A 16,934-nucleotide genomic window follows, 5' to 3' on the forward strand; every position below is an offset into this window, starting at 1 on the left:
ATCATTTGTAACTCAGTTTATATAGGATCCTTGCATCAAGAAATCAAGACGAGATTTCTATCCCATTGGTCTGAGCTGGATACAAGCCTTGTCTCAAAAGTGAAAGGCCGGCGTGCAAGCTCACATCAGCTGGACGTCTAATATTGCTGAAGTTGCTACAAGTATTTTTTTTTAAAAAGCCTAGATTTTTCTATCAAAATAGCCGAGTTAAGAATTTGCATTACAAGCGCAAGCACCTTTTTACATGGTAATTGTCAATTACTGATAATCCACCTCTCTAACTGAAAATGATTAATAAGTGTGGAATTTCATTTCTTCAGGTAGTAATTGCTGTTGAAGGTTTTTAAAATGTCAAATCAAAAATTAATTAAAAAAAATTCTGTGTCCCTTTTTCTCCTCCCTTTTTCTCAATCCAGTTTGTCTTCCTCTTCCTGGCCCTGATTTAACATTCAATTCACCCACTCTACATTTATACTTTTTTCCCCCATCGTCCTGCTGTTAATTTCACAATTCTTCACTGAGATATAGTTGCTTATCCTGTTCACTCAATCCTGTCTTCCTCACAACACATCATCAGTTCACACACACTGCAATGTGTCATGAAAAAAATTAAAAAATGTAAATGTGCATAGCTAACTAACAACGGATGCCATTAGATGCCCTGCTGCATCAAAGTGTGGGCCAACGTGGCTGCTGTTGAATGCATTGATGAGTAACCTTATGATTTGAAATGTTTCTGTTGCCATTAGAAGCAATTCTGTGGATTCAGGCAAGTTTCTCTTTCAAGGACAGCAAAAAGGCAACTATATTCTGCAATCTTGCAATTAGATTAGTCCAGTTGTAATTACCAAAACAGTCTTAGGACATACTTTCAATGTGAGCCCATACACATTGGCTGGTTTGATCCGTTTAAATCATATTTCATATATAAAATCAAGATCATAATTTGGCTTTACTTCAACTTGTCAAAAATGTTGAGAGAACGGAAATGGATCAACTACTGTTACCCAGTTAGCAAGAAGATAGAGTTCCACTGCTTTTAATTAATTTGTTCTGTTTCAAAAGAAACTCCTTTTATACAACTGTTTACTAAGATAAACGTTAAACGCAGTTTGCATCCTGAAATTTGAAAGTGCTAGTGATAGAGGTATCACAGTTTCATGAGTAATTATTTTAATAGGTATGTTTAGGAACTATCACAACTGTTTCGGCACAAATCTTTAGCAGTTTAATGGCTCACTGAATATATTGACATATTCTTCATATTGTTTCGAAGAATTTCATTTCATTTCAAATCCCTTGGAGGGATTGAAATGAAGCTCCAAAACGAACATTGGATTTAATAGGGATATTCTAATGATTGAATCAGGTAGCATGGGTGTAGGTTACTGGCGTTCTATGTACATTTTAAAACCCAGAACTGTCATTAACCAATGGCTGAGAGTGAGTCCCAGAACTGACCTAAACAAAGTAGTTATCAATTGACTAATACTTAGAAATGCTAACTATCAGGTGAAAAAAATAATATTCGCCAATGAACAAGAATGATTGTTGCCAAAGTTTATGACCATTGAATAACTTTCAAAAATAGAATTTTTCAGAATAATCCTTGAAAAAGTTTTTATTTTGAAGTGGCAACAGCTTTACTCCTTGGTAGATTTACAGTACTTTGTCCATAATCATTCTTCATGTGTGTAGCAAGAGTGAATGTTTGAGAGGTTATTTAACTGGAAGCTGTCACAGGAGCCCAATCCTCATTTATGCTAACCCAAAATACCAACAAAAGATGAAAAATAGCTCCCTTCCTTCCACAACAAAGCTGACAGCTCAGAAATAACAGATGTAGGCATTATGTATGGAAACAAGTTAGACTGAAAATTCAGTTAAAAGGGGCACATCTTAAAATTGAGCTATTTTATTACAAGAGAAAATCCTGAAGTACAAAAAAGTTTGCAACAGTGGTGGGATTAGAAATGACTGAAAGGAGAAGAAACCACTGACGGGGGCCTGCAACCACCAAAGGGGGGCATACTGTTACTAAAGGGGGCATACAACTACTCAAGGTATGCCATTTATTTTCTGGGTGGGTTATGGGGACATTGATGCAACATTTCACTGAAGCAGCTACAACTCATCTTGAAGAAAATACCTTATATGACAACATCTGAACATGCTCCCAAAAGTTTCTTTATGGAAAATTACATTTTTCATATTACAATTTAGCAGCTTGCACGTTTATAACCTCTTTGGGGACAAAAAACTTCATAAAACATGAGAAGTCATGACATCAGAGACCATGAGCACATTTAAAAAACATGTTTGTCTCTAGTTTATGCACAGCCATCATTCACTGAATAACTTTTAACTGAGCAGAATGTTAGTGAAGGAGGACTGGAGACAATTGTATTGATTGATATTGAATCCCCAATCCCAGTGGAAAATATTAGTTTTCTCCTGAAATACAAACAAGTTGAATATTGGGTTAGAACATTGTCAGCTTATATATAACAAGAGTTGATAAAGGGGAACCGGCAGATGTAGTGTATTTGGATTTCCAGAAGACATTCGATAAGGTGCCTCATAAAAAGTTATTGCACAAGATAGGAGCTCACCCTACTGGGGGTAATGTATTAGCATGGACTGAGGATTGGTTAATACACAGAAGACAGAGGGTCGGGTTAATGGGTTTTTTTCAGGTTGGAAAGATATAACTAGTCGAGTGCCACAAGGGTCCTCCTAGGGCCTCAATTATTTACTATCTAAATTAATGACTTGGAGGAAGGAGGCAGAGTGTAATGTATCGAAATTTGCTGACGATACAAAAATAGTTGGGAGGGCATGTTGTGATGAGGACATAAGGAATCTGCAAGGAGATATAGATAGTGGTTGAGTGAGTGGGCAAAAACTTGGCAGATGGAGTTTAATGTAGGAAAGTGTGAGGTCATGCACTTTGGAAGGAAGAATCAAAAGGCAGACTATTATTTAAATGGAGAGAGACTCCAAAAATATGCAACTCAAGAGGGAATTGGGCGTTCTTGTGCATGAAATACAAAAAGTTAGCATGCAGGTGCAGCAAGTAATCAAGAAGGCAAATGGAATTTTGGCTTGTATTGTTAGGGGGTTAGAGTTTAAAAATGGAAAGTCTTGTTACAACTGTATGGGTGTTGCTGAGGACGCACCTGGAGTGCTGAGTAGAGTTTTGGTCTCCGTATTTAAGAAAGGATGTACTGGCATTGGAGGCAGTTCAAAAGAGATTCACCAGGCTGATTCCTGGGATGAAAGGGTTGACTTATCAAGAACGGCTAAACAGGTTAGGCCTTTATTCATTAGAGTTTAGAAGAATGAGGGGTTATCCTATTGAAATGTACAAGGTTCTGAGGGGGCTTGACAGAGTAGATGTTGAGAAGATGTTTCTACTGTTGGGGGAATCTCGAACTAGGGGATATAGTTAAAGAATAAGGGGACACTCATTTAAAACTGAGATGTGAAGGAATTTCTTCTCTCCGGGGATAGTAAATATCTGGACTTCTCTACACAGAAAGTTGTGGAGGCTAGATCACTGAAAGTATTTAAAGAGGAGGTAGATAGATTTTTGAAGTATCGGAGAGTTAAGAGCTATGAGGAGCTGGCACGAAAGAGGTGTTGAAGCTTATTGAATGGTGGGGCAGGCTTGAGGGGCTGAATGACCTACTCGTGCTCCTATCTCTAATGTTATGTTCTTACAACATGACAGTTGCCATGGATGATAATTAGCACAGGATCATGGAAGGCAATTGTAGCAACACAATTCCTATTGTGGTTACGATAAATTAACTTTAACACAGATTCAGAATCAAGTTGATGTATCTGGTTTGTATGGCTTAGTGCTTAACTAGGCAGTGCCTTTAACTTCTACACATTCTACGAAGCTCTTCTTGGGCCTTTCAATGCATAAACTATTTAAAATGAACAGCAAACTGGTTTTATGGTATCCATTTGCAATGATCAAGACTGATGAGGAGAAAATATAAGCTAAGCATACAGTTCAGAATGGCGCTTTATAATCAACAAAGTTGCACTGATATGGAGTGTATTTCTCATGAGAATAGTGTCCCTGGGTGATTCTTCTTCCACACTTCACAACCCCAGATGATGATTTATGGCATTTTAATGACTTTCTTTTGGTGAAAAACACATTCAACAATGGAAGTTTACAATTTCAATGGAATACCATGCAAACACATGTAAAAATGTTATATTTCAGTAGTTCATACATAAACAACAAATCTGAGTTTGTAGAATTTAGTGTCTCATATTGCTACTGAAGTAGTGTTTGAGACGGAGACCTGTAACATCCAAGGGCCACTTCCACTGACCTTTATCTGCACTTTCTCTCTTAATGTGGCCTCGTTGATGACCATTTGGAAAAAAAACAGATCTACATTTTGCACAGGCAGTAACTGGGAGCTTGAGGTCACTATTATGGGCCTTCAGCAATCTGCTCTTAAGGTATTATTGGAGCACATGTTGGAAGCCAGCCTGGCATGTTTTGGAGCCAGATGGGGGAAGCACAAGCTTTGGATGGCTGCTTCTGTATCCCAGGAAAAGACAGGCCTCCAGCAATAAGAGATTGAGTGAGATTTAGTATGTCACCACGGAATACAAATCTGTTGTTGGTAATGCACCCTTTGTCAAGTTCTTGGATACAGTGCATGGACGTGTCGCAATTTCATGAAGTTTCAGTAAAAATAGCAAATGAATCAAGGTCAGAGAATTTGGCACAAGCTAAGTCAGTGAACATTTGGGTATAATTATGGTCATGTAATTAAATGCTTTGAATGTTCTGCAGAAATTTCAATTACAGTGCAGTATTTTTGTGATGTCTTCCCAGAAAAAAAAACTATTCACTCAAAAACCCACTAAGAAAAAAACCACAGAACTCAAACGTTTAAAACATCTGCTTTGAAATTAATTAGGCAAACATCTTGAATATTTCTAAGTCAACAAATTAAGCATTTCAAATAGTTTTACAGATTTCTATTGCTTGTGTAAACCTTTTTTCATAGCATACAATGATAAAGTTGTAAGACTTACTTGTCGTTCATGACAAATATACAGTTTTCTTGTGATGTATGTCCTGTCACCGGATGTTTGCAAGTTACCTTCCACTCATTATGACTGCAGAAAAACAAAAGAAAAAAAGTCTCAATTTACTATGCCGATGCCTTAATTAACATTTCTCAGTTATTAAATGAGATAACTCATATCGTTCTGCATCATGTGCTAATGGGCACACTTACAAAAGGTACATTGGTTGATTACCTACCTTGTAAGGTCATCTTTAATCTTTAAATGGTGGACATTAACACTGTTTAAATTTACCTCAGATTAATTGGTTATGGAGAACTCATACATTAAGCACAACCCAAATGTATTTGTGTCATAAAAGCAAAATACTGCGGATGCTGGAAATCTGAAGCAAAAACAATTGCTGGAAAAACTCAGCAGGTCTGAAAGCATCTGTGGAGAGAATGACAGAGTTAACGCTTCAAGTCCAGATGGCTCTTCTTCAGAAGTTTGTATTCGTGTCATGGAGCATAATGACTAAGACTGCCACTTTCTCTTTTAGACCTCAACTCACTTCAGCATAAGTCCCATCAAGTAAGTTAGCAGACGATGGAGTGTAATATGTGAAGGATGTCTATTAATCAAATAACAAAATGCAAAACTCTACAGCTGCTGGGAACCTGAAATAGGAACAGAAAATGCTGAAAACATTTGTTGACTATTTAAGAGAACAGATGAGCTATGTTTCAGACGCAGCTCATTCATTAGAGCAATTCTGAAGAAGGGTCTGCAACTGAATTGTCAGCTCCTCTATTCTCTCCATGGATAATGATCAACTTACTGCATGAAATTTCCAGATAGTAGATGTGAAACAAACCGCTGAAGGATGGCATCCTGCTGACTGTTAAGGAATGCTGTCAATTATGACTGATATACAATCCCATTTCAACCAAATGTAGTATATACTTCCCTCATTTCAGAGCGTAGGCCCAATTAATTGATGTTTCACAGGAATGAACCAGAGTATTAATTAACATCAGTGGGAGCTATTGCTCTAACAACCATGCTATGAATCAGAAGCATTCAGGTTTTAAGTGGAGAATCTGCTATCTTGTCCCTTTTCCTCCTCTCCAACATCTCCATCTGCAATAAGACACAGCACAGCTCAATAAATGAGTAGGATAGTCATGTTTTTTCAAAGACTATACTTCCATTCCTACACTTGAACCCTCTGCCATTTTACACAATTGCCTGAAATAGTAATATGCCTGGGGTGTGAAATCTGCCTCTTCTGCATTGAGGCAATTCAACAACACGGCTATTTAAAAATCATTAGACTCCCATTTCAAACAGTGTAACTTCTTGATGGCTGCAAAAGATTCATATCAGCTGGCCGTGCAAAACACACATCACAATCTATTCTGTAAATAGCACTGCAAACTTCATAGTGAAGCTTTCTGCTCCTATTTTCCTGCTCCATCTCAGTTTTCCTTCAAGTGTTTAACTCCCTCAGGCTCTTTTTCAACCTCTCTCCAATCCCTTTTGCAAGAACTGGAGTTTTAAATTTGTGGTTTCATCACCCTCTCACTAACTGGTGGAAACAATCGTGCCAGATTACAAGTCTGCAGGATCTTGAGGTTCTCTATTCATTCAGTTTATATTAAATCCACATCAGTTCATTTAAATAAACTTATAGTTTAAAGAGTTTTTTTAATTTAACAAATGTCATAAAAGTCATTACTTAGGTCCACAATCACATCAAAATATATACACATTCAAAATGAGATGAGTGCAAGATGCAACATAGATATTACACTATAAACCCTCAACCTATATTAAAAACAGAAGTATGTGGGTCCCTTAGAAACTATACATAATTATATCATAGCATATACAGAACATACAACAAGGTACAGGTCATTCAGCCCAACCAATGTGCCACTCGAGCCTCCTCACATCCTTCTTCATCTAACTATCAGCATGACCTTTGAATCTCTTCTCCCTCATATCCTTATCTATTTCCTCCTTCAATGCATTTATATTATTCACCTCAGTGGCTCCCTTTGGTACCAAGTTTCACATTCTCCCCACTCCCTGGGTAAAGCTGTTCCTGCTAAATTCCCTGTGATTCATTGGTGACTGCCTTACATTGATGACCTTGGGTTTTGTTTTCCCTCCAAAGCAGAAATACTTTGTGTCTATTCTAAAACCTTTCATGATTTTGAAGACGTTTACTAAGTCACCTCTCAGCCTTCTAATGCCTCAACCTGCTCATCCTTTCTTAATAGACAAAACATCATAATTCCAATATCTTCCTCATCAATCTTTTTGTACTTTCTCCACTGCCTCTATATCCTTTTCATAAAAGGATAATAGTACCCAGAACTGTAGACAGTACTTCCAAGTGTGCTCTAACCAAAGTTTGAAAAAATGTTTACCATACTTTATTTTTCAATTCTATCCTTCTTAAAAATAAACCCTAGCGCTTGGTTTGTTTTATTTCACAGCCTTATTAACCTGTGTGCGTAATTTATATATTTGTACTTGCAGGTCCCTTTCCTCATTGAGCCCATTTAGATTCTTATTTTCCAAATAATATTTTCTTACCAAAATGTAATACCTCACACCTGTGTGGAAAATCATTTGCCAATTATATGCCCATTTTGCAAGTTGGTTAACGTTATCTTGTAATTTGATAATCTTCAGTAGCGACTATCCCTCCAATTTGATGTCTGAAAATTTAGAAATTGTGAAACAGTGGTCCCAGTACTCATCCTTGTGGAACTCCATTTTCTGGCAATCTGAACAGCTACCTGTTTCCCCATACTCTCCTACATTCTCTTGCGGCCAGTTAACTATCCCTTCTGCTGCTCATCACCTGGTTCCTCATTCTCTGACCATATTCCTTGGTCCATTATGTGGGACCTTACTGAAGACCTTTTGGAAATCTAGATTATATTACATCTACTTGGATTGAATTGGCTCTAATAACCTCACTTGTGGTAATGTATTCCATATTCTAAGAATTGTATTAAAAATAACTTCTTCTGTGTTTCTAGTCCTAATTCTAATGTATTGTTGCTTGTTGCTGACTCCTGCCAGGTGCAAATAAATTTTCACTGTTCACCCTTTTAAACCTTTATTTTAAAATTTCCATTAGACCTCCCCTTGAACCTTCTTGCTTTGTGGAAAATCTAGAGCTATATTCACGAATGTCTCACCATAGCTATATTCGCTCGCCCACAATATCATTCATTGTCATTTACATTGCACCTTTTCCATGGCTTCAATATCCTTTCTATAATGAAGTGTTAGTATCTAAAACAGCGCATGGCAAAAAAAATTCTGTGTGAAAGAAATACAATTTTGTATGGATTAAAATATTCATCCATTTAAAATCCCAAATAAATAGGATACAACAGCATACTTGGGCTCAAACATACTGCACACAAAGTGACAGCACACAGAGTCATAGTGATTGGAGATAATATCAAGTCTCCAAGGTTGCTCATGCATGGATGATTACAAAGCAGTGGTGACACAGGACCACGACCACGACCAGGACCCTGCCTGAACTCTTGAACAGGAAGTAGCACAAATGGATCAAGAAAACTAAACTAAATACATTAGAAAAATCTGGCTTTCGTTCTATTTTTACTCATTCACGGGATATGGGCTTCACTGGCTGGGCCAGCATTTATTGCCCATCCCTAGTTGCCCTTGGGAAGGTGGTGGTGGGCTGCCTTCTTGAATCGCTGCAGTCCATGTGGTGCAGGTACACCCACAGTGCTGTTAGGAAGGGAGTTCCAGGATTTTGATCCAGCAACAGTGAAGGAAGGGTGAAATATTTCCAAGTCGGGATGGTGAGTGACTTGGAGGGGACCTTCCAGGTGGTGGCGTTCCCATCTATCTGCTGCTCTTGTCCTTCTAGATGGTAGTGGTTGTGGGTGAAGATGCTGTCGAAATCCACGACCATGTCATTTATTGAAGTTTAAAACTTAATTGCCATTAATTCCTGCAATTCCCTTTATATAAACACAATCATAATGATAATACATTCATGTTGGAATTTGGAAGTTTGATCAGTGATGAAACTCAGGATCTGCCCAGCAGCATAAATTGCACAAACGTTGCAAAAATTAGCCCCGCAGAGGCAGATTTAATCTAGAAGAGGGCAAGTAATAACCAGCTGCCAGCCCTACAATCTACTCCATACCACTGAAACAGATTGTCCGGTTAGTGCAATTTGGGGGAGCTTACTGTGCTGTGCTACATTTCCTACACTACACCATGTGACTATACTTCAAAAAGTACTTCACTGGCTACAAAGTACTTTGGACCATCCTGAGATCATGAAAGGGACCTTAGAAAGTTCTTTTCTTCCACTGCTTTTTTTGCCCACAGTAAAATACCACCCCAATGTGCTCTGAATCAAAATCAATGGTTTGCAGATGCATGTGCACACTCCAGATGTGTATTCACAATGAGGAAAATAATGTAAACCAACAGTATAAACACAAATAAAAGCACAGGTCTAGTAGCAAATGTGAAGAGAGTTAACTTTTCAAGTCAAATTTGACTCTTCTTCAGAACAATATAAACTAGTTTATTTGTTCGCTTTGCTTTTTGCATTTAACCCAGGTTACAGCGCCAAATTGAACGTTATTTTTGAAATCAATGTTGTTTAAATAACATGGCTATGTTCACTGCTTTAAGTGAAGACAAACTGAATCCAAAGACCCAAATTATTGGCTACACGACTGTATTCACTGTTGACTGAACTATAGTTGATCATGCTTGTAAGCTAAATTGCTGAGAACAAGAATTTTACATTCATAGTAGAAATTGCACATTTTACAATATTACAGGATGTCAATGTCTACAATTTAATTAAAGAAAACTGCTAGCACAAAACACTTTTTATTTGGAAGTTCTTCCAAGACGAATCATCTACCAGAAATTAACTGACACAACACATGTGTCTCCTGTCTGCTCCACATTAATCATTCAAGTGAAGAATAATTTATAAGACAAAGCCCACACATGACTCAAAAGATGCAGTTCATAGCAGGAACGTGGATCATGAAATATGGCTGAAACTTCCATGAATCATTTTATAGTACATTCCCTTCTCAAAATGCAATAAGGCTCAATCATCCATTAAAAAAAGTGATTACACATTGTTTTGTGGTACAATAGAAAAATCACACAATACTGTATTACAATTTTTGTTGGCAACTTGACCTTTTAACTGGGCTGGCATTCTTCATTCAGTTTGTTGTTATTTTCATATGAAAAGTTCAACACTGATTAACTCCATCAAATTCATTGTTGTTGCTGGAACATTCTTTTTTAAAATAAGGCTCCCTTACATAATTGAAGGTTTAAGGTATCAACTTGGATTATACCATATAAGCAAAGCAAAGACCCCTTCTCTGATCCCCTGCAAAGCATTTTTTAGATGCATCTCATATTTCGTCATCAGTGCTATAAGAAAATAAATCAAAATCAGTTTCAAAAAGAGATCGCTGGATTGCTAAACAAATCTTTAACAACCTGCAGAGATCAAACTATCAATTTTAATGTGCTTCATTTATAAATTCAGACATCTTTGAATTTGGAGACTTCCATCTAATAAAATAAACTATGTTATCAAGTCTGGCAGCATCGGCGGAGAAGAAAAGAGTTGACGTTTCGAGTCCTCATGACCCTTCGACAGAACTTGAGTTCGAGTCCAAGAAAGAGTTGAAACATAAGCTGGTTTAAGGTGTGTGGGGGGGGGGGAGAGAGAAGTGGAGGGGGTGGTGTGGTTGTAGGGACAAACAAGCAGTGATAGAAGCAGATCATCAAAAGATGTCAACAACAATAGAACAAAAGAACACATAGGTGTTAAAGTTGGTGATATTATCTAAACAAATGTGCTAATTAAGAATGGATGGTAGGGCACTCAAGGTATAGCTCTAGTGAGGGTGGGGAGAGCATAAAAGATTTTAAGATATTTAAAAATAATGGAAATAGGAGGGAAAAAGAAAAATCTATATAATTTATTGGAAAAAAAGGAAGGGGGAAACAGAAAGGGGGTGGGGATGGGGGAGGGAGCTCACGACCTAAAGTTGTTGAATTCAATATTCAGTCCGGAAGGCTGTAAAGTGCCTAGTCGGAAGATGAGGTGTTGTACCTCCGTTTTGCGTTGGGCTTCACTGGAACAATGCAGCAAGCCAAGGACAGACATGTGGGCAAGAGAGCAGGGTGGAGTGTTAAAATGGCAAGCGACAGGGAGGTTTGGGTCATTCTTGCGGACAGACCGCAGGTGTTCTGCAAAGTGGTCGCCCAGTTTACGTTTGGTCTCTCCAATGTAGAGGAGACCACATTGGGAGCAATGAATGCAGTAGACTAAGTTGGGGGAAATGCAAGTGAAATGCTGCTTCACTGAAAGGAGTGTTTGGGCCCTTGGACGGTGAGGAGAGAGGAAGTGAAGGGGCAGGTGTTGCATCTTTTGCGTGGGCATGGGGTGGTGCCATAGGAGGGGGTTGAGGAGTAGGGAGTGATGGAGGAGTGGACCAGGGTGTCCCGGAGGGAGCGATCTCTACGGAATGCCGATAGGGGGGTGGTGAAGGGAAGATGTTTTTGGTGGTGGCATCATGCTGGAGTTGGCGGAAATGGTGGAGGATGATCCTTTGAATGCGGAGGCTGGTGGGGTGATAAGTGAGGCCGAGGGGGACCCTATCATGTTTCTGGGAGGGAGAAGGCGTGAGGGTGGATCCGCGGGAGATGGGCCGGACATGGGTGAGTCCATCACCACCTACTCCTCAACCCCCTCCTATGGCACCACCCCATGCCCACGCAAAAGATGCAACACCTGCCCTTTCACTTCCTCTCTCCTCACCGTCCAAGGACCCAAACACTCCTTTCAAGTGAAGCAGCATTTCACTTGCATTTCCCCCAACTTAGTACTGCATTCGTTGCTCCCAATGTGGTCTCCTCTACATTGGAGAGACCAAACGTAAACTGGGCGACCGCTTTGCAGAACACCTGCGGTCTGTCCGCAAGAATGACCCAAACCTCCCTGTCGTTTGCCATTTTAACACTCCACCCTGCTCTCTTGCCCACATGTCTGTCCTTGGCTTGCTGCATTGTTCCAGTGAAGCCCAACGCAAACTGGAGGAACAACATCTCATCTTCCGACTAGGCACTTTACAGCCTTCCGGACTGAATATTGAATTCAACAACTTTAGTTCGTGCTCTCCCTCCCCCATCCCCACCCCCTTTCTGTTTCCCCCTTCCTTTTTTTCCAATAAATTATATAGATTTTTCTTTTCCCACCTACTTCCATTATTTTTAAATATCTCAAAATCTTTTATGCTCTCCCCACCCCCACTAGAGCTATACCTTGAGTGCCCTACCATCCATTCTTAATTAGCACATTGGTTTAGATAATATCACCAACTTTAACACCTATGTGTTCTTTTGTTCTATTGTTGTTGACATCTTTTGATGATCTGCTTCTATCACTGCTTGTTTGTCCCTACAACCACACCACCCCCTCCACTTCTCTCTCTCTCTCCGCTCTCCCCCCCCCAAACACACCTTAAACCAGCTTATATTTCAACTCTTTCTTGGACTTGAACTCAAGTTCTGTCGAAGGGTCATGAGGAGTAGCAACGTCAACTCTTTTCTTCTCCGCCGATGCTGCCAGACCTGCTGAGTTTTTCCAGGTAATTCTGTTTTTGTTTTGGATTTCCAGCATCCACAGTTTTTTGTTTTTATCTCTATGTTATCAAGAGCTCCTTTTTGATTAAACAGCCCCTTCCAAGGTTGCCACTGTAGAAACAAGAATCTTCATATGATCCTTAGTAATGGCTATTTTTTTGATCCCTACAAATTGTAGAATGCATATTGTTTTTAATTTACTATGATTATTTGGTTAACAGGATTATTAAACTTCCAGCTACAGTGCTATCACATTTTAACAGAACTGCATTAGAAAAAGATCCATACCAAATATCCTGCCTCAAAATGCAAGTTTCTCAATGTTTAAAAAATGCTCCAGTATGTGACCACTCTATTTAAGCAGCCAGTAGTCGGTGACAATTTTGAAATTAACATATTAAAGGACTTAAAATAATGAGATTCATATACTGTACCGGGGGGTGGTGGTTTCACCAAATCTGAACTTGAGCATCATCACCAAAATTCAAAACCACTGTATTAGCGGAAAATCTTTCGGGTCAAAAGTACCTTTCAGATTCTTAGCCCTCACATTAATCATACTAAAGTCACAAGTACATTCTCACAGACATCCTCACCCAATATGTGGTAAATAAAGCCTTATTCATAGTGTAAATCAGGCCAATGAGAACTAATGTAAAAGAAAAAACTGTTGTGTAGTTGCTTTTATTAATAATTTCTACAAGTAACAACTACAAAACATTTTAAAAAATGTCTCTGTTGAGGTATTGGACTAAGAAATAAATATTGGTAGTTTTAACCATTTAACAACTTGTATTTATATAAGCATCTTTAAGATAATATAACATCCCAAGGCGCTTTACTGGAGTGTTATAAAGCAAAATTTGACCAAGTTTACAACAAGACACAAAATATTTCAAAATGTATGAATTACATTGCAGAACCAAGAAGTTGAATAGCACATCAGGCTAATGTTCCAAAGTGCTGAAGGATTTGGGAAGATGTTGGTAAATACCAACTCTTGTCTCCACAGTAAACATCCATATTAAACACCTTACAAAAAACTCACTAGGCAAAGGCTAGACAAGAAAACCAAATAAATGTCAACCTAGTCTATTCTTGCACACTACCCTGTACATCTCGAAAACAGTATGCTACAAACCTGTTAGGGGCCATTAATATTTAAAGAGAAATCTGCAACAAGGGGCAGAATATTGCCTTTGGCGTGTGGGGGCGGGCCCGACATGCCAACGTGTAAAATGACGCAAGATGACATCAGGTGTGAATCCTGACGTCATCACGCGTCATTTTGAAAATTTCGTTCAACGGGCACGCGCCAGAGGCGGCTGCGCATCCGCCAAACTGTCAACAGCCTATTAAGGCCATTAAAAAAGTAATTTACCTTATTAACAACGCTGCCCATCCAACCTTAAGGTTGGAAGGCAGGCGAAGAGCCCAAGCAGCCTTCGCATTTTTCAGGAAGCCTCATCTACAGGCGGGATGAGGTTTCCTGAAGGTTTTATAAAGTAATTAAATAAATTTTGCTAAATTCACAAACATGTTCCATGAGGGGACGTTTAAATTTTTTTAACTTTATTTATAAAATAGTTTTATCATCAGCTTAATCTCCCCAAGGCAGCTCCGTGCCTCTGGGAGATTGCTGCGCTCTTTCGCACACATGCATGAAAGAGTGCTGGCCTCGACTCTCCCTCCTTCCCCCACTCGCAGAGGTAGCCGGCCGCACATTACACTGGGCAGGCCTTAATTGGCCCACCCGTGTAAAATGGCAGCACACAGCTGATCGCGGGCAGCAATTGGCTCTGTGCCTCCTCGCGCCCGCTCCTGAACAGCCCGCCCACCATAGGAAAGGTTCTACCTAAGTAGTTTTACCCAATAGAACTATGCTTCAAGATTTCATGCTTTTAAACAAAAAAAAACTTTGTATATAAGACTGAAACAAAACAAACATTACTAACTTAATATGGTTTATAACTGTGTATGTTATGCACTCAGTTTCACTTAATTCCAAAAATTTCTCTTATTTACTTCGGCTGGGACTACCCAAAAGCATGCTACAGTACACTGCAAAGTATTTTAATCTGCCAAGATATGACTCTTTATTCAATACCGCTTGTTTGTGGATTACTCACTCCCTTGTTCTGGTTACTTTCTCAGTATTTCCAAACTACTCTGCTGGTTGCTTGCATTTGCCACAAGACTCTGAGAACCATGGTAGCTTTTTCTATTAGCTGCAAGCAAGAACAAATCTTCCAATTTCTGTTCCCACACAAAATTCAAACTGAGGTTAAGCTTCACCCACATTCCACATTGAATAAAGTTAGCATTTTTTTTCTGCTTAAACTGCAAGCCTGTCATTTACTTTAGCTATCTTCTCTGTTAGCTGCAAGCTGCACACACCAGGTCCAAGCTGCAACTAAATAACTCTCTCAGCAAATGCCTAGATGAATTGAATCCAGAGAATCTCCCAAAACTCCACCTATCTCCATGATGACGTGGCATGCTCTGAGATGTCCTGAAACAGGCCTTTAGGTTAAGTATACCCCATTTAAAATTCCTTCTTTGATCTGAAGAAAGAAATGGATTTTACAACCCTTCAGGGTTTACTATATGCTTTTAAACTAATTTAGCTCAACTCTCAAAACAAAAACACTGGCAATCATTTCTGCAAAGGCAATCCAGACCAATGTCATGTCTCCATCAAAAGGCCCACAGATAGGTCACCCATAGTTTAAGTTTCTCCACCTGCTGTTCTGTGATCTTATCTAACTGTTAACCTCTTAGTCAACATGGCCTCAACCATTTAAGTATAATAAACTCCAAGCTTGTTTGAATTGCATTCACCCCAAATGCTTATAGGTTTCTCCATCAAACGTTCCTTTCTAACATTAACCTTTCAACTTGCAACTTAAAAAGTTTTATTTCTAAACTATAAGTTATATTCTAAATATAAAAATTATGAACAAAATATTTTTGATAAGTACTAGTAGAGGCAAATGTTGGAAGAACAATACAGGTGAAGGCAAAGGAGGTCAATTATCTATTGTTTTGACGAAGCATGGTCTCAAGAAAGTGAGGAAAAAGGTCAGTTATAAAAATGAGCCAGAAGTTACCAATCGCCAAGTTGTTACATATGGGGGGAGGGTGAGAATACATCTTTTTCAATGACTTGATATTCTTGCTAAGTACTTGCTGTTCTGTTGCTCACTGGCAAAGGGGCCGATTGCTTAGGTGTCACTAAAGTATCACGTTTAGCCCAGATGAAATGCGGGAAGAGGAGAAAAGCATCCACTTTAAAATTAAATGCAGCTGAAGGATATAATACTCAATCCTACAGTTTAAGGAATACAAACAAGATGTGCTTGGCCTAAATAGCCAAGTGGTTATGGTACTGGGTTTGTAACCCCCAGATCAAGAGTTCAAATCTCACAATGGCAAACTATGAAACAATGTAACTTCATCTGAAACAGATGGAAACAGGTTTACTCAAAAGAGTATCAAGAGTTCAAATCTCACAATGGCAAACTATGAAAACAATGTAACTTCATCTGAAAACAGATGGAAACGGGTTTGTACTCGAAAGAGTTACCCTGAATATTAGAGTATCAAGAGTTCAAATCTCACAATGGCAAACTATGAAACAATGTAACTTCATCTGAAACAGATGGAAATGGGTTTGTACTCGAAAGAGTTACAAACAAGATGGTGAAAACACTCAACTGGTCTAGGAGCACTGCTGGAGAGCGACACAGAGATGTTCTGCTGATAGGCCATTGACCTGAAACATTAACTCTGTTTCTATGTCCCCAGATGCTGCCTGAACTTCTGAGTTAATCCAACATTTTCTGTTTTTATTTCAAATTTATCATCCTGCAGTATTTTGATTTTGTAAAAAGAAAATTGTTGCGATCAATTTGAAAATGACATGAAAGGTTGAATCCCAATGGCACAATTCAACACTTCAAATAATTTTTCCTTTGTATTTTAGCTCTTTGTACATTGTGCATATTTCCCCAACAAAGAGAACTGTAACTTAAAGAAACACTCCGCTTTTTATCAAAATGATTCAATGAGCTATTGTTTGAGTTATAACAGCACAGGGGTCATTCAGTCCATAACAGCTCTCTGTAGATCAATCCAGTCAGTCCCATTCCCTTTCGCTATCCCCAGTGCACTGCAGG

General features: G+C 38.8%; 1 protein-coding gene across 9 annotated transcripts in view; it reads right to left on the bottom strand.

The window, feature by feature from the left end:
• Positions 1 to 16,934, bottom strand: part of plekha5 (pleckstrin homology domain containing, family A member 5) — a 410,437-nt gene that overhangs the window by 194,665 nt on the left and 198,838 nt on the right. For all 9 annotated transcript variants that reach the window (XR_005944853.1, XR_005944854.1, XM_041202944.1 and 6 more), the window contains exon 4: positions 5,074 to 5,157. Coding sequence is in view for 7 of the 9 variants with exons in the window: in XM_041202944.1 (XP_041058878.1) it covers positions 5,074 to 5,157 (84 nt within the window). In the remaining 2 variants the exon portion in view is untranslated. The remainder of the gene's footprint in view (positions 1 to 5,073; positions 5,158 to 16,934) is intronic.

The sequence above is a fragment of the Carcharodon carcharias genome, chromosome 13, assembly GCF_017639515.1.
Source record: "Carcharodon carcharias isolate sCarCar2 chromosome 13, sCarCar2.pri, whole genome shotgun sequence".
In the NCBI taxonomy this organism is placed as follows: Eukaryota; Metazoa; Chordata; class Chondrichthyes; order Lamniformes; family Lamnidae; genus Carcharodon; species Carcharodon carcharias.